The 22,041-nt window shown below is 43.9% G+C and overlaps 1 protein-coding gene across 1 annotated transcript in view; it reads right to left on the reverse strand.

The window, feature by feature from the left end:
• IGSF21 (immunoglobin superfamily member 21) overlaps positions 1-22,041 on the reverse strand; it is a 402,137-nt gene that overhangs the window by 235,026 nt on the left and 145,070 nt on the right. Inside the window, exon 2 of the mRNA XM_020973236.2 lies at positions 15,673-15,785. Within this exon, the coding sequence (XP_020828895.1) occupies positions 15,673-15,785 (113 nt within the window). The remainder of the gene's footprint in view (positions 1-15,672; positions 15,786-22,041) is intronic.

Consider the following 22,041-nt stretch of genomic DNA (forward strand, 5'->3'; position numbering starts at 1 on the left):
GTACTTTTGAAATTGGTGTTTTAGGGGGCAGCTAGGTGAGCAGTGGGCAGAATACCCGTTTTGAAGTCAGGAGGACCTGAGTTCAAATCCGGCCTCAGACCAAACACTTGACACTTACTAGCTGTATGACCTTGGGCAAGTCACTTAACCCCAATTGCCTTAAAAATTTTTTTTGAAAAAAATTGATTTTTTGAACCTACATAAGACTTTGCATTTATCCCTATGAGAATGTGTATCGGCTTTTCCAGAGCATCCATCCATCCTCATTCTGCTTTCTGAAGCCAAGATGAACTAGTATAAACACAAATTAAAAAAAACAACACATTGTTTTGCATAACTGCATGTGTATAACCTATATTGAGTTGCTTGCCTTTTCGATGAGGGTGGGTGGGAGGGAGGAAGGGAGAAAATTTGAAACCCAAAGTTTTAAAAACACATGTTTAAAAAGAAATGTTTTCACATGGAGCTAAGAAATAAGAAATACAGGAAATGGGGTACAGAAGTCTATCCTGCCCTACAGGAAAATAGAAGGGGAAGAGGATAAGAGAAGGCGGGGGAGAGGTAGAAGAGAGGGCAGACTAGGGGAAGGGGTATTCAGAATGCATGCCATCTTGGGATGGGGGAGGGGCAAGATGGGGTGAACATTTGGAACTCAAAATCTTGTGGAAGTAAATGTTGAAAAGTAAAAATAAATAAATTTATATTAAAAAAACTAAACTAAACTAAACTAAAATAACTACAAGAAGTGCTAAATTTCACCAAAAAAATTTAAAACTCAAAAGCTTATGGAAGTGAACGTTGAAAGTAAAAATAAATAAACTAATTTAAAAATTTTTTTAAATTACAAAAAGGATAATGGATAACAACAACAACATAATGGATAAAAACAAGAACACATTGATTAAACTCTTTCGGTGTTCAGGAGCACCATTCTCTAGGCTGGGAGATGTGAATTTTAGACCAGAGATGATATTTGCCCTCATGGAGTTTATAATCTAAGCCTTCTCTCATGTGAAAGGAATTTTAAGGACACTATCATGGCCATTCCCTAGAATTTTTATTCTCTAAGCTAAATATCACTCACTTTGGAGTCAGAAGGTCTAGGTTCAGATCCTAACTTTGCCACTTATAGGATAACAGACTTAGGTTTTAGAGATCTACTTACCTAATTTTCCAGATGAACCATCATGCCTCTCCAAACCTTGTCCAGCCAGGATGCCCCAGACAACTCTATTAGCCTTCTCAAACTGGCAATGCCTCCACCCCTCCAGCCTCTTTTGCTAATTCTCTCTGAATCTCCTTTTGAGGAAGCACCCACACAAGATGCCTCAGACTACCTCTCTGCCTTGCTTCCACTCAGATACCTTCCTTCCCTCCTTCCCATACCCTTTTCAGCTCCCTCTCATGTGTCTTCCACTACTAGAATGTAAGTGCCTTGAGGGCAGGAACTGTCTTTCTTTTTGCTTCTATTTGTAGTTCCAGTGCTTGGTATAGTGTCTGGCACATAGTAATGCTTAATAAATGTGCTCTCTCTCTCTCTCTCTCTCTCTCTCTCTCTCTCTCTCTCTCTCTCTCTCTCTCTCTCCTCTCTCTCCTCCCCTCCCTCCTCCTCCTCCTCCTCCTCTCTTCTTCTCTCTGCTCCCCTAGCAAACAGAGGTTAAGTGACTTGCCCAGGATCATACAACTAGTAAGTATTTGAAGTTGGATTTGAACTCAGGTCTTCCTGACTCCAACATCAGCACTCTATTCACTGCACAACCCATCTTGGTCTCCAGAAACCTCACTTTCCTGTATGATCTTTTATGTATTAATATTCTTCCTAAAATTTGTCCATATAGCTCCATGGCATAGTAGACAAAATCCTGTCTCAGACACTTGTTAGCTCTGCAACCCTGGACAAGACATTTAACCTTTGTCTGCCTCAGTTTCCTGAACTGTTAAAAGGGGATAATAATAGTGCCTACTTCTCAGGGTTGTTGTAAGGATTAAATGAGATCATATTTCAAAGAGCTTTGCAAAGCTTGAAAAATTCTACAGGAATCCTTCTCTTCTTAATTCTTCTTTCTCTCCTCCTCTTCTCCTGCTCCTCTCCCTCCTCCTCCTCCTCTTCCTCTTCCTCCTTCTCTCTCTTTTTCCCTTCTCCTCTTCTCTTCTTCCTCCTTCTCTTTCTTCCTCTCCTCCTCCTCCTCCTCTTCATCTGGGCCATGAGACTCACCCTGTCTGTGCCTCCTTACCCTCATCTGTCCAGTAAGAAGCCTGACCACCTCTCTAGGTCACCCCTCTGGGCCCTCTGAGGTGCTGGTGAGAACCAGACTTCAGTCTGTGCACTCATCGTGATGATAACCGGATAGGAGTCCATAGAGGAAGACAAGAGGAGAAAGGGGTGGGGCAGGAAAAGGGGACTCCCAAGCTGGAGTTTCTGGGAACAATATTTCATTCTTGTTTTTTATTTTATTTTACATGACAGAATAGAAGCTCACCTTTAATCTTTTCCCGACAAGTAAAAAACAGCCCCCTTGTCAGTTAAACACAGCAGGGCTTAAGTCAGACAGCGGCTGCTGGAAATCACACTTAGGGGCTAAATTTAGCTCCCGGATTGGGGCTGGCTCAGTGGCTCTGTCACAAGCTCCAGACAACAATCTTGATGCTCCGATGCCTACCAGCATCTGAGGCTTGGCCTGAGTCTCTCAGCCCGTGAGATCCCAGCCTGGGGCAGCATAAACCCCTGGCTATCATGGGAAGGAGGAGGAAAGAGAGACCCAGAGGCTGAGAATGAGGGGGAAGGCCCAGCACTGGGCCAAGGACCTCTGCACTGCATCCTTCCCTTGCAGGGGAAGAAAGGAGGCAATCCACCACCTGTAGCTAACCTGACCAAAGGCTTGACTCATTACTGCCTACGCTAGAGGCACCTGATGGTGCAGTGGCTGGAGTGTCAGGAAGACCTGTGTTCAAATCCAGCTCAGACACGTACTAGCTGTGTAACCCTGAGCAAGTCACTTAATCTCTTTTCGCCTCAGTTTCCTCAGCCACAAAAGAATGACCATAATGGCACCTCCCTTCCAGGGTTGTTGTGAGGATCAAATGAGATAATATTTGTAAAGTACCTGGCACACAGTAGGCACTACATAAATGCTTATTCCTTTCCCTACAACTATTTGAGATCCAGTGAATGTTATTAAAGTGCCCACTGGTGTCCCTTCTTGACACTTGGGTTACTGTATATCAGACCCCACTCTACTGTAATGACAGAATTCAAGGGGCCTCAGGAGCAATCTATTCTAACCCATCCCTGTGCAGGACTCACCTCTACATCATTCTCAGTGCAGTCCTCCAGTCTCTGCATGGGGACATCCAGTAATGGAGAATCCATGACCCCTCCCCACCAAGGGAGCCCATTACCTTTTCTTAAAGGTTATTAGGAAGTGTTTGCTGACATCAAGCCTTTATCTTCCTCTCTGCAATATCTACATCTCACTCTTGGTTCTGTCTTCTGGGGTCAAGATGATCGTCGAATTCCTCTTTATGTGATGGCCTTTCAAATACTTGGAGACTGTTATCATGCCTCCCCTAAGCCTGTTCTTCTCCAGGTTAGATATCCCCAGTTCATCCCATTGGTCTCGACATAGGATGTTCTCCAGTCCTGTCCCCATCCTGGTCACCCTCTTCTGGGTGCTTGTCTCTACCTTTTCTAAAATGTAGCATCCAGAAGGGATTGTCCCCAAGATGTGGTCTGATCAAGCAAAGGACTGTCCTTTTGGGGGATTCTCTGCTTCTCTAAACACAGACTAAAAGACCATTACTTTATTTCAGCTCCCATGTGTCACACCATCAATTCTTATAGCCTTTGGGGGCAAAAGGCTCATAACTTATCATTGGTTCATATTATACTTAACCCAAATCTTAAGTTTCTTTAGATTTTTCTGAAGACAAAACCTCTCATTCTTAGAGAAACCATGGATTTGGTAGCAAAGTATATTTATTTCTCCTGTTACATTCTCATTAGAATGTAAATTCCTTGAGGGCAGAGATTATTTCATTTTTTGTCTTTTTTGCCCCAATGAAGGGCTGCTTAATAAATGGCTGTTGAATTGAACTGAAACCAAACTCCCTCCCTCCCTCTCTCTCTTCTCTCTCTCTCTCTCTGTGTTTTCCCCTTCTCTTTCTTCTCTTCTCCTCAACCCTTTCTTTCTCTCTCTCTGTTCCTCTGTCTCTCTTTCCCTCCCTCTCTCCTCTTTCTATTTTATAAGATGGAATTTAGACTCAGTATCCCAGGATTTGAATCCTACCCTTAGTAGCCTTGAAGCCTTGGCCAAGTCTCTTCATTTTTAAAAATGGAGACAAAATTAATCACTCCAATTACCTCACAGAGTTGTTGTTAGGAAAGCATTTTATAAATCTGCAAACATCACAAGCACATGAATTATTATGATTTAGATCAGCCCTGAAATTCCATGGGCATAGGGAACTCCTAATAGCATTTATATCATATTGTAAGGTTTTTAAAGCATTTTACCTGTGGTCTCTTCTTTGATCCTCAAAATAACTCTGCAAGGCAAGTACTATTATAATTTCCATTTTGCAGAAGAAGAAATTAAGGCAGGTTAAGGGACTTGTCCAGAGTCATATACCTAGTAAGTGGCTGGTGCAGAATTTGAACTCAAGTCTTCCTAACTCCAAAACTAGGATAGAGAACTCTTTATCCACTCTCTGTCCCCTAGTTACAAATGAAAAATGAAAAATTCTGCCCAGAGTCAGAGTTGCATTGGGAGCTGAGAGGTTAGGTAATTCCCCCAGAGTCACCCAGGCAGTGGGTGTCAGAGAGAAGACTTGAAAAGCTCCATCTTCCTGCTTCAGATACCAGCTCTTCATCCACTACACCTTTGTTGTTGTTATTACTATCATTATTATCACATTGCAAGTGGCCTAGCCACGACTGGCTACTACTTCTTACCCTGCATGGCTGAGCTGGAGAATATGTGTTTGCAGCCCAGACACAAACACCGAGACACAAGCACCTCTCCACAAGGTGAAGAAGCAGAGATAAGGCTTCAAGATGCTGAGAGCTGATCTCTTATCTCTGTTCCAAGATCTCTCCCTTTCCTATCTCTCTCCATGCCCCTCTCTTCTGACTACTCATAGCCTAGCCACAGGATGGCTCTTGGGGAAATTTGTGAAGGAAGATGGCAAAACAGAAACTGGCTGATAAAATTGCTATGTGAGGTTAAATTCCCATGATCCTTCATGGATGTTTAATGGGTTTCTGTGATATAAAGAGACCTCTGGCTTTGCCTACTGGGCCAGTGACCTGCAGCTAAATGAGTTTAGACAGAGTTTACTAATAAGGGATGTTTCTTTTTACAATCTACTATAACCCCCCCCAATATACCCACATCCACAATTCCCCACATGCTAATGGCTACTGTCAAATACTTTCTCTCTCTCTCTCTCTCTCTCCTCTCTCTCTCTCTCTCTCTCCTCTCTCTCTCTCTCTCTGTCTCTCTCTCTCTCATGCACACCCACCCACACACCCACCCCTCTGTCTCTCACTTTAGAGTTGAAACCATTAGCATCTGCACACAAATTTACATTTCTCGTACGCATATCCCATGTCACAATTTGTCACAAAGAAGCTTAACAGCTGGGCCCCCTGCCTAATGACCGAGGATTGAATTGAGTCATACAGGGTCAGCTGAACAGTTCTCAGGATGAGACATCACTCGTCACATCCCCTCTTAGAAGTACTCTGTGTCCTGGCTCCCAAGCAGCATAGGCTTCAATGATGAACCACTCAATCAGACTCATAGGGAAATACAGATGTATCACATGAACTCCTGGCTTCCCTCTGTGGAAGGATGACAAACAGGATCACATGCAGGCATCCCACATCCAGCTGACCACAGCCATGTCACTGCTTTGCCATTCATCTGTATCTCCAATAGCGTGTCATCTGTTTCCACTGGGCTCCTCTGCCCCTATGCTTATGATAATAACATCTAACATTTATATAGGGCTTACTATTTGCTAGGCATTATGCTAAGTGCCTTACAATTATTATCTCATTTGGTCTACACAACAACCCTGGGAGGTTTTTTTGTTGTTGTTTGAGTCATGTCTGACTTGTCATGACCCCATTTGGGGTTTTCTTGGCAAAGATACTGCAGTGGTTTGCCATTTCCTTCTCCAGCTCATTTTACAGATGAGGAAACTGAGGCAAATAGGGTGAAGTGACTTGCCTAGTGTCACACAGCTAGTAAGTGTCTGAGACTGTATTTGAACTCAAGTCTTTCTGATTCCAGGTCTGATGTTTTCTCCACTATAGCACCTAGCTGCCCCCTAATATTGTGTTAAATTGTGGCCACATTTTAGGAAGGACATTGAGATATTAATGAGTATCCAAAAGAGGGTGACCAGGATGAAGGAGGGCATTGAGGTCATGCCATATGTGGATGGGTTAAAGGAAATGGGCGTGTTTAGCCTGGAAAAGGGAAGACTCAGGGAAGTCATGAGAACTGACTTCAAGTATTTAAAGTGGGGAGGAGAAGGAGGAGGAGGAGGAGGAAGGAGGAGGAGGAGGAGGAGAAGAAGAAGAAGAAGAAGAAGAAGAAGAAGAAGAAGAAGAAGAAGAAGAAGAAGAAGAAGAAGAAGAAGAAGAAAAGAAGAAGAAGGAGGAGGAGGAGGAGGAGGAGGAGGAAGAGGAGGAGGAGGAGGAGGAAAAAAAGAAGAAGAAGGAAGAGGAGAAGGAGGAAGAGAAAAAAAGAAGAGGAGAACTTGGCAAAGCTAGGGGCCCTGGATAGACATAGCATAAGGCAGATTTGGGCTAGATGTCAGGAGAAACTTCCTAACCACCAGCATTCTCCAAAAGTGGAATGGGCTGTCTCCTGGAGGCAGTCAGTGCCCTCTCACTTGAGGTCTCCAAGCAGATGTTGGGTGATCATTACATGGGGATATTGTAAAAGAGACTCTTGCTTAAATGTCCATTGGGCCAGATGGCTTCCAAGGTCCATTCCAGTCTGGGATTCTCATTCAAACATCCATCCTCCCACATAGATTAGAGCCCTTGTTCCTCAAACAGTCCCCAAGAAGCTGAATGATGGGGGAGTGGGTTTGGGATCTCAGGTCCTGCTTTTATCTTCTATCTGAAAAAAATGGGGGGGGTCCAGAGGGCAGATGTGTTCCAGGTTTCCAGGCTTAGTCCCTCTAAGATGGAGGCCTCTGACTATAATTTAATTTCATTAGAGAATTTCATAGCTGGAAGGTCAACTAGTCTAACTCATATCTTTGCAGTAATCCCCAAGTGCTCATTCATCCTCTAATTGAATACTTCCAGAGCTGGGGAAATCATTACTTACCTGAACAACCAATTCCCCTTTTAGACATTGTAATTTATTTGAATTTTTCCCCTCCTAGTAAACTGAAATCTTACTGCCTGTAACTACTACCCTTTGATTTTTTTTTTCCTGTCCAACTAGGTGTTGACATGAATAGGGTTCAGGAGCTGGAGTCAGGAAGACCTGAATTCAGATCCTGCTTACTAACTTTGTGACCCTGGGCAAGTGACTTAACTTCTGACTGCTTCAGTTTCCTTATCTGCAAAATAAGGAATAAAAATAGCACCTACCTCCCAAAGTTGTTGTGAAGGTTAAATGAGACAATATTTGTAAAGGGCCTAGCACATAGTAGGCATTTAATCAATACTTGTCTCCTTCCTTCCTGTCCTCTAGGCACAAGGAGAACAAATCGACCCTTTAGCCTGGGACAACCCTTTAAACAGTGGAAGACAACTCTCGTGTCTCCCCACCCTCAACCAAATGTTCTTTTTGCCAGGCTCAACCTCCCATCTTATAGAATCATAGATTTAGAACTGAAAGAGATCATCAAATCTGACCCCCTTATTGGACAGATGTAGAAGCTGGGGCTCAGAAGAGCTTACCTTATTTCTCCAAAGTCACACAGGTAGTAAGGAACAGGGGCAGGATTGGAACCCAAGCCTCCACTTATACTTTCGGTGTTCTCTCCATTACATGGTGCTGTTCCCTTTAATCAGTACCCCTCCCCCACACGCGGCTTCCAGGCCCCTCCACTCTTAAACTGGCACCCAAAGAATCAGATCCGGCCGCCATTGCTCTCTTTCCCTCCTCCCCATCCCCAAGGCTCAGTTTGATCACACTTCTAAGATGATTTATTTAAACCTGGGGAGTGCAGGACTCATCACAATGCTCTGATTTTCCCTTTTAAAGGGATTGGATGCACTGGCCCAGCCGTGCCTGTGTAATCCATTCATTCCTTCCAGGCTCAGCTCTGTGAGCCCATTCACTGGGATGGGGGAGGGAGGGAGCTGGGGCATGGGGGAGGGGCTGTGGATACAGCGGACAAACAACCTAAGTGGGCTTCTTGCTCAGGGGGAGGCCCGGCCTGGCGGGAGGGAGGCAGCGGTGGCTCTAGCATTCTATGATTCTAAGCACCATTCCCGGTCTCTGAATTCTTAGTTAGCAATGGATTTGGAAGCAGAGGTCGTTTGTTGTTCTGACTCTTTGTGACCCCATTTGTGTTTTTCTTGGCAAAGATACTGGAGTGGTTTTCCATTTCCTTCTCCAGCTCATTTTACAGATGAGGAAACTGAGGCAAAAAGGACAAAGCGATTTGTCCATGGTCACACAGTTAGTGTCTGAGGATGAGTCTTCCTGACTCCAGGCCCAGCACTTCATATGCTGCACCACCTATCCAGAAGAGTCATTTCCTCTCTCTAGGCCTCAGTTTCCTCACCTGTAAAATAAGGCATTGGACTCAGTGATCTCTAGGTTCTTTCCAGCTCTAAAAATCTGGCCTCTGGCACTAGCTAGGACCATGTTAGCCTCTTATGAACCTCAATTTCCCCATCTATAAAATAAGAGAAATCAAACTACATAATCTGACAATCCTGTCCAGCTTTAAGTCTGTGACCTGGTGAGGCAGTGTGTGGTGCAGGGAGAAGATCATTGAATTTATAATCAGAAAATCTGGGCTTGCGTCTTGGCTTTACCATTCACTGCTTGTGTGAACATTGACCTCTCTGGGCTTTAGTTACCTCATCTGTAAAATGTGGGGAATGGACCAGATGGTCTCTAAGGGTCTCTTCAGCTCGAAATTTCTTTGCTTATACCTAATAAAGCTAGGATGTTTAATTCTATCTTAACCTCTGCCCCCCAGCTCCTGGGAAGGAAAGATCACCGAATTTGAGAGTCAGAAGACTTGGGTTTGGGTTTAAACCCTAACTTTGTTACTTGCTAGTGTTGTGGCCTTGGGGGATAAAAATCCAACTGTAAATAAAGCAGTTGGACTGGATGGGAGCTGAGTTCCTTCCCAGCTCTGGTGATTCTGGGGGTCCCTGTCTCCCAGCTCCCTCCTTCCCTCCCCAGTTTCACTGTGGCCTTTCCACGCTGGGCCTTCTGCCTCAATTCTTATCTGTTGGAGCTCAGCCGCTCTCCTGATTTGCAGAGAGAGGACAGCAGCTATCTGAAGGCCAGCGTGGCACGGGGCCAAGGAGATAAGAGGCCTTCGAACTCCAGTTCATCAGTGTTCATTCCCCCGTCCGCTGCCCAGCCTGCTTTTAACTGTGGTCCCTGCTTCAGGTGTGTGGGGTGCTTGGGTAACCCTCATGGGTGCACCTAGCCATTCTAAGTGAGGCCCATTGCAGAGGGAGACAGTCAGCTGAGTTCACAAGTCTATCCGGCTTTAAAATAAAAAGTGCAGAGCTCTTGGCTCCAATGGATGATTTGCATGTGATTTACATGCATTTGCATATGGCACAGAGGCCCTCACTCAAAGGATGTGAAATGAAATAAAATTAATTAATTAGTGCAGCCTTCCATAACCCAATAGTCAGTGCCTGACACAAATAAGAGACAGAACTGACTTTTAAGGCAATCAATACAAGAAGTCATGGGCCAGAGGAAACACAAAGTGAAAGATGGGAGTTTCTCATGGAGGGAAGTGAGAAGAACTGCTGACCAGACCAGCCTGCCTTCTTATTCCTCTGCTCCCCATCCCCTGCTATGTAAAAAAACAAACAAACAAACAAACATAAATTTGGATCTGGACAGTTCTCTGATGCCGTTCTCAATCAGCTATGTCCTGCTTCTGAATCTTTCCTCCTACTTGCCATCATGATGGGAATAGGTTCCACCCACATCTCCTCCTGGGTTCAAATCTCAGTTTTGCCACTTACCACCATTGTGACCTCAGGGAAGTCACTTTCTGCCTTTGGGCCTCCATTCTGCACCTGTTGGATGGTTGGTCCACACCTTGGGGCCCTTTCAGCTCTAAATCTGTGTGTCTCTGATCAGAGGCCACCTCTTCTGACCCACTCCCCAGATGAATGTGATCCCTCTCTCCCTCCCTCCTCCAGTCTCCTAGCTCTTCTCCTTCACCTCTCCTTGAACGCTCTTTCTTGGACCATCATTACTTATGCACATGACATAGACTCTCCATTAGATCAGAAGTTCATGAGGACACGGATACTATCATTTTTCATTTCTGTTTCTCCAATGCCAAGCACATATCTTATGCATTGTAAGCACGCAATAAATATTTGCCAAACTGAATTGAAGAAATCTTACATACCACCTACTTTGATCTCTTTCCTTCACAGACATAGAGCTAGGAATTAAACCTGGGTTGCCTGTGCTCTTTCAACAACACTGTTCCATGGCTTTGGGCTACCCTAGGAGGGGTACACTGGCTCATTGGCTGATGGGGTATATGAAAGATCTGGGGGGAGTTGCCCTTCCCCAGGGTTGGGGAGCCAAAATGGCTTGAGGCCCCAGACACTATTCCATGCTCTGACAGCTGCCCCATCCTTAGGATACCATGAGAGCTATCTGTGCGGTATGGCAGAGAGAGTGCTAGATTTGGAGTCCAGGAAGACTGGTATTCAAATTCTATCCCAGACATATACTAAACTGTAGGATCATGGATAAGTCATTTAAATTCTCTTAACCTCAATCTCCTCATCTATATAATTAGGGGCATAGTAATGCCTGCAGGACCTATTGTTCCTCATAGGGTTGTTGTGGGCACTAAATGAGATTTTTTAATATGTATATGTATATACACATATACATACATATATGTGTGTATGTGTATATATGTACATATATGCATATGTGTGTATACATACATATATGGTGCTTTGCAAAATTTAAAGTCTTATATAAATGGCAGTTCATTATTATTATTACTAGTAGTAGTAGTAGTAGTAGTATAGTAGTAGTAGTAGTAGTAGTAGTAGTAGTAATTATTGTCATTGTCGTCATAGCCATAGTTGTAATATTTGTTGCTGTTGTTTGGATTAATGGCATATCCCCCTGTTACACTATGAGTTCCTAATTAAACTTCCTAGGTCACCTCATGCTTAGGACAGTGACAGTATTTACTAAATAATGTTGAATGATTGAATGAATGAATGAATGAATGAATGAATGAATGAATGAATGAATGAATGAATGAAAGGCCTGGAACTAGGATCTCTGATCCATGTTCTGGCAGTAGTTGCCCACGGGGTAATGTCTGCTAGACTCTCTGGAAGGGCAGACTGGAAAATGTTTTCTAAAGAGACATGGCTTCTGACCCTCTGTCTCAGCTGCCAAGATCTGCAGTTGGGTAGATGAGGGTATCATGGAACATCTGGCGCTAGGGGCTTTGGGGCATCAGACAATGAAGGGCTCTGGGGGTAGGCACCCAATGTATCCTAGAAATGTTCAGTGAGTGGGTGGGGTGGGACAGGGAGAGCTCTACGTCAGAATTATGCCTTCCTTGTAAGCCCTACCAGGCTTGAAGAGTGAAGGTCTTCTCACAGCCTATACTTACTATGGATTCCCACCATTGCTCCTCGGTCTCTTTTCTTTAACATAGGTAGGTAACAGCATGATACGTGGAAGAGGCAGTGAGTTTAGAGGCACAAGACTTGGGTTTGAATCATGATTTTGCTACTAACTCCCTTGGTAATAACCTTGCTCAAGTTGTTTTCTTTATCTAGGCCTCAGTTTCCTCATCTGTAAAATGTGGGTATGATCTCTAAGGTTCCTCCCCGCTGTAGATTCTCTGATCCTATTAACTGGTGATTGATTCACATAATAAACATTTATTAAGTGGCAACTGTGTTCAGCATCCTGTGCTCATCACTGGGGGAGATGGAGTTGAATAAATGTTTGATGACTGATGAGATAAACTAAAGATTCTGCCCTCATGGAACTTACAGTCTAATGGGGGATGCACTATACATACATAAAAATACAATCCACAATATTTCATGTAGATTATATCAGAGAGGTACAAAGTGCTCTGAGAGAGAGAAATTGGGAGGCAGAGGAGGTTGTTACCAACCAGCCTGATCAGGGAAGCTTTCCTGGAGGGCTGGCATTTGGTCAGGGAAGGGAGGGCATGCAAGGCACAGGAAATGTGATGAGCAAAGGCACATAGGTGAGAGAACAGGCATGTTCATGAGGGCAGAAAGTAAAAGGGGAGTCACATGGAAGAAGACTGGAAAGATGGGCTGGTGCCAGACAAGAAAGGAGGCCTTGAATGCCAGGGTAATAATTTGACCCTGACTCAGCACGGAATATTGAGTAAGGTTCTGGAAGTCAGGAAGAGCTAGGTTCTGCTTCTGCTTCTGATATTTACTAAGTGGTTCGGCCACAGATCTGTCACTTATGCTTTCTGAGCCTCAATCTCCTCATCCTTAAAATGCAGTGGGGTTGGACTCTCTGGCTCTGAGAATTAAATTGATGGTCCTATCTCCTTTCTCTGGGCCTCAGTTTTCTCATCTGTAAAATAGTGTCTAAGGTTCCTTTGAGCTCCAGATCTATAAACCTATATCCCCTCTGGGCCTCAGTTTCCTTATCTTTAAAATGAGGCAGGATTGGAACTAGATAGCTTTTCAAGTCCCTTTTCCAGGTGCAGATATGTGATACTATGATTCTATGATCAGAGAGGAATAGGGAGCCATTGAAGGCTTTTGAGGAGAGGGGTGATGTGGTCAGATATACTTACTGCACGGATTTGGAATTAGTCAGTAAGGGGTATAAAGGGCATATTGGAGAGGGTCCAGAGGGGAGGCGGGCATTCTCCCTACTGCAACAGTCCAAGCCACCCTCCCCTTTCCCCGCTCATCTCCCTTTTAGGGTGACGTTCTTGAGAAGGATGTGCTCCTGATGGCAGAGAGCAGGAGTTAATTTCTTCCAGCCCTCTGGCCATGTGCTAATGAGATGCCAGCACAGCATGTGTTATCCGAGTGGCTTTTTACGCACCATGGAAACTCGCAGCTGAGTGATTCAGCACAAGGAGATTTCCACTAGCTACCGTGTATCACCCTGGGTCCAGCTTCCTAATCCCTCTTGGTCGGGAAGCTCCCCGAGGGCAAGGAGCCAGTCTGTTTAGGTAGGTCTGAGGCAGTACGCTGTGAAGGAGAGAGACAGAAGATGGGCTGACAGCCCCACTCTGACACCGGCTGCATAAGCTGAAGCAAAGTCACAACCCTCTGAGTCTGTTTTTCCATCTCTAAAGTGGAGATGATTATGCTTGCATTTTGCAAGTAACCAGGCTGTTGTGAGAACAGCACCCTGTGAATGCTGTAGTTCTACAGGAACAGAGAGCCAGTGTTTGTTCTGTGTGGCTCCCAGTGTGGTCTGATACACCAAAAGGCTGCATAGACTAAGAGTAGACATGCTAGTCTTGTCCCAACTAAAAGCCCACCTCCTGCAGGAAGGCTTCCCCAACCCTTCTTAGTTCCAGTGCCCTCCTTCTGTTAATTATTTCCCATTTGTTCCGTTTGTAACTTGCTTTGTAGATATTTGTTAGCATGTTGTCTCCTCCACTTGACTGTAAGCTCCTTGAGGGCAGGGCCAGTCTTTTGCCTCTTTGTAACGCCAGCACTTGGCAAGGTGCTGACATATAGTAAGCACTTTAATGATGTTTTACTAATGGATTGATTGAATTCCCCCCAGTGCCTAGTTTAGGGTATGCCTAGCTTGCCTTCAGGGAACTCCTAAACCATTTATAGTTTAGAGGCAGGATAACTTGGGATCAAATCCTGCTCCTTCATTTATTGCCTGTGTATCCTTGCTGAAGGGCATCTATGTGGCACAATGGATAGAGAACTGGGCCTGGAATCAGGGAGACCTTAATTCAAATCCAGCCTCAGACACTTACTAGCTGTGTGACCCTGGGCAAGTCATTTAATCGCTGTCTGCCTCAGTTTCCTCAACTGTAAAATGAGCTGGAGAAAGAAATGGCAAACCACTCCCGTATCTTTGCCAATAAAACCCCAAATTGAGTCACAAAGAGTCAGATGTGATTAAAACAACCAAATAACAACAACAAATATTCCTCAAGCAAATCTCTGGGTCTCAGCAACTAAATCATAGCTGGGTAATGAAATGCACAGGTCGAGAGGGTTCTTATACTGGGGGTTCATGGTGATGAAGAAATGCTTTGATTACCCGTGTAAAGATGAGGAGATTGAGGCTCAGCTTGATTAAGTGACTTACCTAGGGTCACACAGCTATATGTGTTAGAGGCGACATTCGAACTCAGGGCTCCTTGATTTAAGGCCCAGAGCTTTTCCCATTGTACCATGATACCTTAACTGTGAGATGAGAGACTTAGGTGAAGAGATCTCTAAAGTCTATTCCAGGTCTGACATGACATTGAGCTTATGAATAATGTGGCAATTTGCGGGCAGCCAACAAGCCTCGGGGAATAGGAAATACATTGGAATTGAAATAAGAATTAGACCTGAATCTCAGCTCTTTGTGATCTTAGAAAGTCAGTTAACCTATCTGGGCCTCAGTTTCCCTATCTGTAGAAAGGAAAGGTTAGAATGGAATATAAATGTTGCCCAATTACAAAAACAAGCTTGGATCTTAAGAAAAGATAATCTCAGACATCCCTCCTCAACCCTTTGCAAAGATGGTGCTGGTGGGGTCCATGGGTACAGAACATGGCACACAGCATAAGATTTTTCAACATGTTGATTATTTTCAATGATTTTTTTTTCTTTTCTTTTCTTTTCTTTTCTTTTCTTTTCTTTTCTTTTCTTTTCTTTTCTTTTCTTTTCTTTTTTTTTTGTGTGTATGTGTATGTATATGATGGTTCTTTTGAAGGAGAGGGGGAGGAGCCCAGGGAGAAATTTAGGAAATGTAAAAACAAAAGATATCAATAAAATTTTATTTTAAAAATTGAGAGGGATGGACTTCTTGACTTCCAAAATCCCTTCTAGCTCTAAATCCTAGAAATGTATGATTCTGCAAATCTCATAGTGATTGATTTAAGCTATTCTCAGTCATTGATACTTTAGTATATATGTGTTTTCTGGATTTGATTTCAATTGGCAGGAGAAGGGTGAGATCTTGAGACCACTGGGTAAGTGAGGAGGTTCCAAGGGTGGTGAAAGAGATGCAGGGATGGATTGTTAAGTACAGTCAAGATCAGCTTTGCTTCCAGGCAAACAGCAGGCCCTCAGGCACAATTCTTGGAGACAAAGTGGTCTCCAAGGTTGGTCCCTAGAAGGCATGAAGACTGGGTGTTGTACAGCCCAAGGAAAGCGAATGAGTATTAGATCAGGCCTTGGTGTTCCCCTCCCACAGCCTTTAGCAGCAGCACAAACCCTCAGTGTGCTCTGGGCTGGGGATTGCTTACCCTGTACCAGACGATCTCTCGCATCCGGCCATCCGTCTTAAAGTTACATTTCAATGTCACAGCATCTCCAACCACTACTGGTGGAAGCGGCTCGATGCTGACAGTCAGGTAGCCTGTAATGGGACAAGAGAGAGAGAAGGGAGGGGGTGAGTGAGGATAAGATGGCGCAAGGACAGTCTGAGGGGGGATGTGCAGCCACTGCCCTCAAGGGGCTTCCAGTCTGCCATGAAGTATCACCATACACCAGAGCACTCAAAGAAAACACATCAGTACAGAAAAAAGGTGGAATAGCTGAGCTAGAATCAGGGTGGGAGAGAGAAGCAGGGCCTGGCAGTATAGCTGATCACCCTCCCTTTCTCGTAGCTATGTTATTCTATCCCTCCACCCTGGGCTTCAGCAAGTCATCAGTTTCACAATTTTATCATTCATTCATTCATTCATTCATTCAATGAAGTTTTGTTAATGAGCTAGGCACTTCATGTATCACTGTGGGGCATTCAAAGATATGTGGTTCCTAACCTCAGAGAGCTAGCCTTCTCTTAGAGAAGAGAGAAGTCACGTAGACAAATAGGATACAAATTAGAATAAGGTTGGTGCACAAAACCAGTTCAAAGTGCTATGAGATCAGGAAAAGGAGAGAGATCAGTACCAGCATGGGCAGCATAGAAAACCTCATGGAACAGGTGGCATTGAGCCTTGAAGGATGGGCAAAATGTCAACAGGCATAGGGTACAGAGTGAGCCAAAGTGGAAAAGCTTGGGAGCATTTGGGGGACACCATGTAGCGCAGTTTATCTGGAATATAAAATACATGAAGAAGAAGAATAATAGATAATGCATGAAGACTAGGTTAGACCTAGATCATAGAGGGCCTTGAATCGTGGGCTAAGAAGAAAGGGAAGAAACAAGCATTAATTAATATAATAAACTAATATAAGCCTACCATGTCCCAAGTACTGTGCTAAGTGCTTTACTGATATTTTCTCATTTGGTCTTCACAACAACCCCAGGAAGGAGATGCTATAGTTATAATAATAATATTAATAATAATAATAATAATAATAATAATAATAATAATAATAATAATAATTGTTATCATCTTAATTTTACAGATGATCAGACTAAGACAGAAAGAGGTTCAATGACTTGTTCAGGCTGGCACAACTGGTTTAGTGTCTGAGTCCACATTTGGACTCAGATCCTCCTGATTCCAGGCCCAGTGCTTTCTCTACTATACCACATGTGGTTGTTCAGTCATTTTTTAGTCATGTCTGCCTCTTTATGACCCCATTTGGGGTTTTCTTGGCAGAGATACTGGAAGGGTTTGCCATTTCCTCCTCCAGATCATTTGACAGATGAGGAAACTGAGGCAAGCAGGATGAAGTGACTTGCCCAGAGTCACATAGCTAATGAATGTCTGAGGCTAGATTTGAACTTAAGTCTTCCTGACTCTAGGCCTGGCTCCATATCCACTGTGCCACCCCACTGCCTGAGTGTACATTTTTAAGTGTACCGTATTGCTTTCCAAGAAGCAGGTGTGGTAGTGGATAGAATACTAGATTTGGAGTTAGGAAGACCTAGGTTTGAATTCTATATCAGACACTTACTAGCTATGAGGCCTTGGGCAAGTCATTTTCCTATGGAATTACCTCCCATTTACCCTGTATAAATCTTTTTTGTACAGTTATTTACATGCTCACTCCCCCACTGGAATGTGAGCTCTCTGAGGGCAGGGACAGTGTTTTCACCCTTCTTTTCTATCCCCAGCAATTAGCACAATGACTTGCACATAATAACCTTTAATAAAAATGCTTACTGACTTCACTTGAGTAAACTGAGATCAGGAGAAGTTAAGAGAATCCCAGAGGGGCAGCTAGGTGGCACAGCGGACAGAACACTGGCCTTGGAATCAGGAGGACCTGAGTTCAAATCTGGCCTCAGACACTTACTAGCTGGAGACCTTAGGCAAGTCACTTCACCCCAATTGCCTCAAAAAAAAAAGAGGATCCCAGAGCTAGAATACATTTAAGTCAGGCTCTGAACCCAAGTTTTCCTGATTCTGAGACCAGTACGTTAGCCACCAGACTACAGTGCTTCTCCTCTCCTCTCTGGACCTCAGTTTCCTCCTGCATAAGTTGAGAGGGTTGGATTAGATTTTCTCTAAAGCTCTTACTAGTTCTAACATGCTGGATTCAGAAAAACGTAGTGTATTTTGAGTATCTGGTGGCTGAGGCAATCTGGAAGAAAGGCCTCCTTTGGTCGGGCCAGACTTAACAAACTCGAGAGCCCAGGATAGGTCAATGGCACCATATCAAAGGGTCAAGGTCTTGGCCCTACTTTGCCAGTCATCTTGCTTCTCTGGGTCTTGGTTCGCTCCTCTGTAAAATGAGTCGAATTTAATTATCGCTAAGGGGCCCGTCTACTTCTAACATTCTGTGGATGTTAATTATGAAATATCCTTCTTATATCTAGTTATATATTCCGACAGCTGGCCAATGGATTGTTCTCCTGGGTCTGGGCATCTGGGAGCATGATGGAGTAGGAAAGAGTTCGGGACTTACATGAAGAAAACCAGGGTCTGAGCTCTCATTCTGCAGCTTTCTGGCTATGTGATTATGGACGAGTCACTTAATGCCTGGGTGCTGCCCTGAGCTGGAAGGAGGGTGTAGGGATATCTCTCTACCAAGCGCTGATCTGATTAGCTCCTCAATCTTTAGTCCTTGGCTCTTACCGTTGGACTCTTTAGCAGCTTCGTGCTGGTTCCTTCTCCTCCTCCACCTTCCTTTTTCTCTTTCTCATTATGATGCCTTTAAAGATATAGGAAAAAAATACCTGCTGTCCACTATTCTCAGTAAGCCCCAGATTAGCCAGGGAGGTCACCTCCTCTTCCTGAAGGAGGGGAGGAAGGACAAGTACACCAGCAGCCTGGCTTGCTTTGACATAAATCAACGGAGGTGGATGCAGATGGTGAGATCGTGTTCTCTCTCCGGGACTTGGAGAGGCAGACTGGGGGTGGAGACGGGAAAGGCAGCTTGCAATGTCAACACTTGTTAGTGGTCATGGAGTCACAGGTGTGCTTCTGGTGGAAGGAGAGAGTGCTGGCAGCCCCATTTGTTGTGACTGCTAATGATAGTACCCAGTTATCACAAACTCAGAAGGTGTGAGCATTCAGGGCTAGGCTTCATGGAGGTATTCCAGAGGCATCCAGAGCTTTAGGAGAGCCAAACCCAGAGGAAAAGAAACCAGATACGCTCACACCCAGTAAGTTGGCAAATATGGCTAAACACGGGTTTAGTCAATGTTGGAGAGGTTGTGGAAAGCCAGGCCCACTAATATGCTGTTGGTGGAGCTGTGAGTTGGCCCAACCATTCTGGAGAGCAATTTGGAGTTGTGTAGAGAAAATGACTACAATGTCCATACCCTTTGATCCAGAGATCCCTCTGCTAGGTATATGTGTATATATGTATGCATGTATGTATATGTATGTATGTATATATATATATATGTATATGCATGTGTATACATATATGCACACACATACATACATATACACACACATATATATTAATGATGTCAAAGACAGAAAGACCCTAAATATTCCAAAATAGTCATTGTAGCAGAAAACTTGAAACAAAATAGTGTCCACTGTTCAAGAATGGCCAAAGACATTGTAATCTATGAATATAGTAGGAAACAACTATGCCATAAGAAATGATGAAGATGAAGAATTCAGAGAAGCTTAGGAAGATTTCAATGAACTGATTCAAGGTGAAGTAATTTGAATCAGGAGAACAATATACACAATGGTCTCAATAATATAAATGAAACCCCCACCCCCAAACTGATTGTTCTCTAGTTATAAAGACCAATCTTGATCCCCAAAAGAACAGATGAGAAAATGGATCTCTTTCCCTTCCTTGCAGATGTAGGAAACCTACATGCATGGAACACTGCATATACTTTCAGACTTAGTAAGTGTATTTGTTAGTTTTGCTGAACTATGGTCTTTTTTTTTCTTCTCCTTTTTCTTCTTTACTCAAAAGGTAGGACAGATGAGAAGGATGTATTCAGAAATAAATGCAATGTGAAAACAAAGCTATCATTGGTTTTTTAATTAAAAGAAAAAGGAAATCAGCCCTTGGGCTACTAGGAGAACCCTATTTAGAAGCTAGGTGGAAAGAGAGCATGGTATAGGAGGAAGAGAAACAAATTCAGAGACATAGCATCTAAGAACAAGGTAGCTATGCTACTTATGACCTGAGGGAATTTAGGCACTTGTTATCTGGGCTTCAGATTCTTTGTCTGTGAAATAAGTGAATTGAACCAAGTTACCTAATCTAAGATCCTTTCTTGTCCCTCCCCCCATCTTTAGTCAATCCTCCATTTCCCATGAGCTCCATCTTCTCTTGGTTCCTTCTCCATCTGTCAGAGACCATACACATCTCTCCCTTTAATTACCCCAACCCCATCTGTAAATCACGTCCCTCTAGGGACCAATCTATCCCATTCCTTGGAGCCCATACCAGATACTGCCTGGAGAGAGTTCTTCATCTCTGGAGGTCTTCCAGAGCAGGGTTGAGGACCACTTTTGGGGGCTTCTGTACATTAGATTCTCCTGCAGATAAGAGTGCTGGGTTAGATGCCCTCTGATTTCTGAAGCCCAGCCCTCCAACTTACTGTATAACCTGAGAAAGGTCACTTCCCTTCCCTGGGTCTCGGCTTCCTCGTCTGTTCAGTGAGGAGGCTGGAATAGATGATTCCTAAAGTCCCTATGGTCCTGTAATCTGGGAACATGCTGAGTCCAGGTCTAAATGCTTATTGACAATTTCCAGCCCTGAGATTCTGTGAAATTATGTTTACAGAGTGCTCTGCAAATCACAAAACACTATATGAGGTCAAATATTATAGAGATTTTATATACACACACACACACACAGACATATATACATGCAGTGTATACAAATACACATTTTAACTGACTTCTGATTTCATTATAAAGGGAGGCTTGATGAGAAAATTCCCTCAACCAGTGAAACCTGTTCTGTAGCTTATGGTCTTACACAATTGCTTGGGCACACTGAGAAATTAAATGCCTTGTCCAAAGGTACACAGATAGTAAATAGCAGAGCTGAGATTTGAACTCAGATGCTGAGATGCTAATTTGATTGCTCCAAAGCCTGTATTCCTTCTAATACCACTATAGTTTTAGTGCTGCTAAGGATACTGAGAGATTAAGAGCCTTGCCCAAGGAAAGTCAATGTGTTTCACAGGCAGGGCTTGAACCCAAATCTTCCTGAATAAAGGCTAGTGGTCTCTCTCTCTCTCTCTCTCTCTCTCTCTCTCTCTCTCTCTCTCTCTCTCTCTCTCTCTCTCTCTCTCTCTCTCCCTCTCTCTCTCCCCCCCCCTCTCTCCCCCCTCCCTCCTTCCTTCTCTTTCCCTCTCTCTCCCTCTCTCTCTCCCCTCCCCCCTCTCTCCCCCCTCCCTCCTTCCTTCTCTTTCCCTCTCTCTCTCTGTCTCTCCCTCCCTCCCTTCCTCTCTCTCTCTGTCTCTCTGTCTCTCTCTCTCTCTCTGTCCCTCCCTCCCTCTTTCTGTCTCTGCCTCTCTCCTTCTCCTCTCCTCTCCCCTTCCCCCCACTCATAGCTCACACAATCTCTTATCAATTATCATCATTGTCATGACACTGTGATCATCACTATTATCATGTCCCTTGCTCCAGGTGGATTCCTATATCTAAAGGCTAGGAATTCTGTGTGAACTAAGGCAAGGCTAGGAATCCAGATTAAGGGATAGGCACTTGAGTGAAGCCGATTTAGAAGTTGGACTTCAAGGTAGAGTTGGGAGGGGATGGGAGGGATCAAGAGGCAAATATCAGGGTAAAGCCTTAAAAAACAATGTGGCAAGGTAGAAAGCCAAGAAGACATGGACTCAATTGCTCTAGGTTCAGCTCCTGTCTCAGACACATGCTGGTAGTGTGACCATAGATAATTAACTTTGCCACTGGGTAACTCCTCTTCAGCTCAGCTTCTTCAGGCTCAGTTTTCTCAGCTATAAAATGGAGATATGAATATTTGTACTCCCTACCTCACAGGGTTGTTTCAAGGAACATGCTTTGTAAGCACTAGATTATTATAGAAATGTGAGCAAAGCCAGGCAGATGTCATAAATTGGAGGGGACATGTGCTGATATGCTGTCATCTGCCTTGGTTAGACAGATTCAAGAAGGATTTAGATAAATTCCTTCATGGTAGATCTATATCAGATGATGAAAGCATTAAGGGGCTGCTTTGGGACATGTTGCTAATCTGAAAATCTGACTTCATTAAGAAAAAGCAGTTACTCTGATCAGGATGGGAACCTAGAAGGACCAACT

Source organism: Phascolarctos cinereus, unplaced genomic scaffold, assembly GCF_003287225.1.
Source record: "Phascolarctos cinereus isolate Bilbo 61053 unplaced genomic scaffold, phaCin_HiC Scaffold_726;HRSCAF=1367, whole genome shotgun sequence".
NCBI classification, from domain to species: Eukaryota; Metazoa; Chordata; class Mammalia; order Diprotodontia; family Phascolarctidae; genus Phascolarctos; species Phascolarctos cinereus.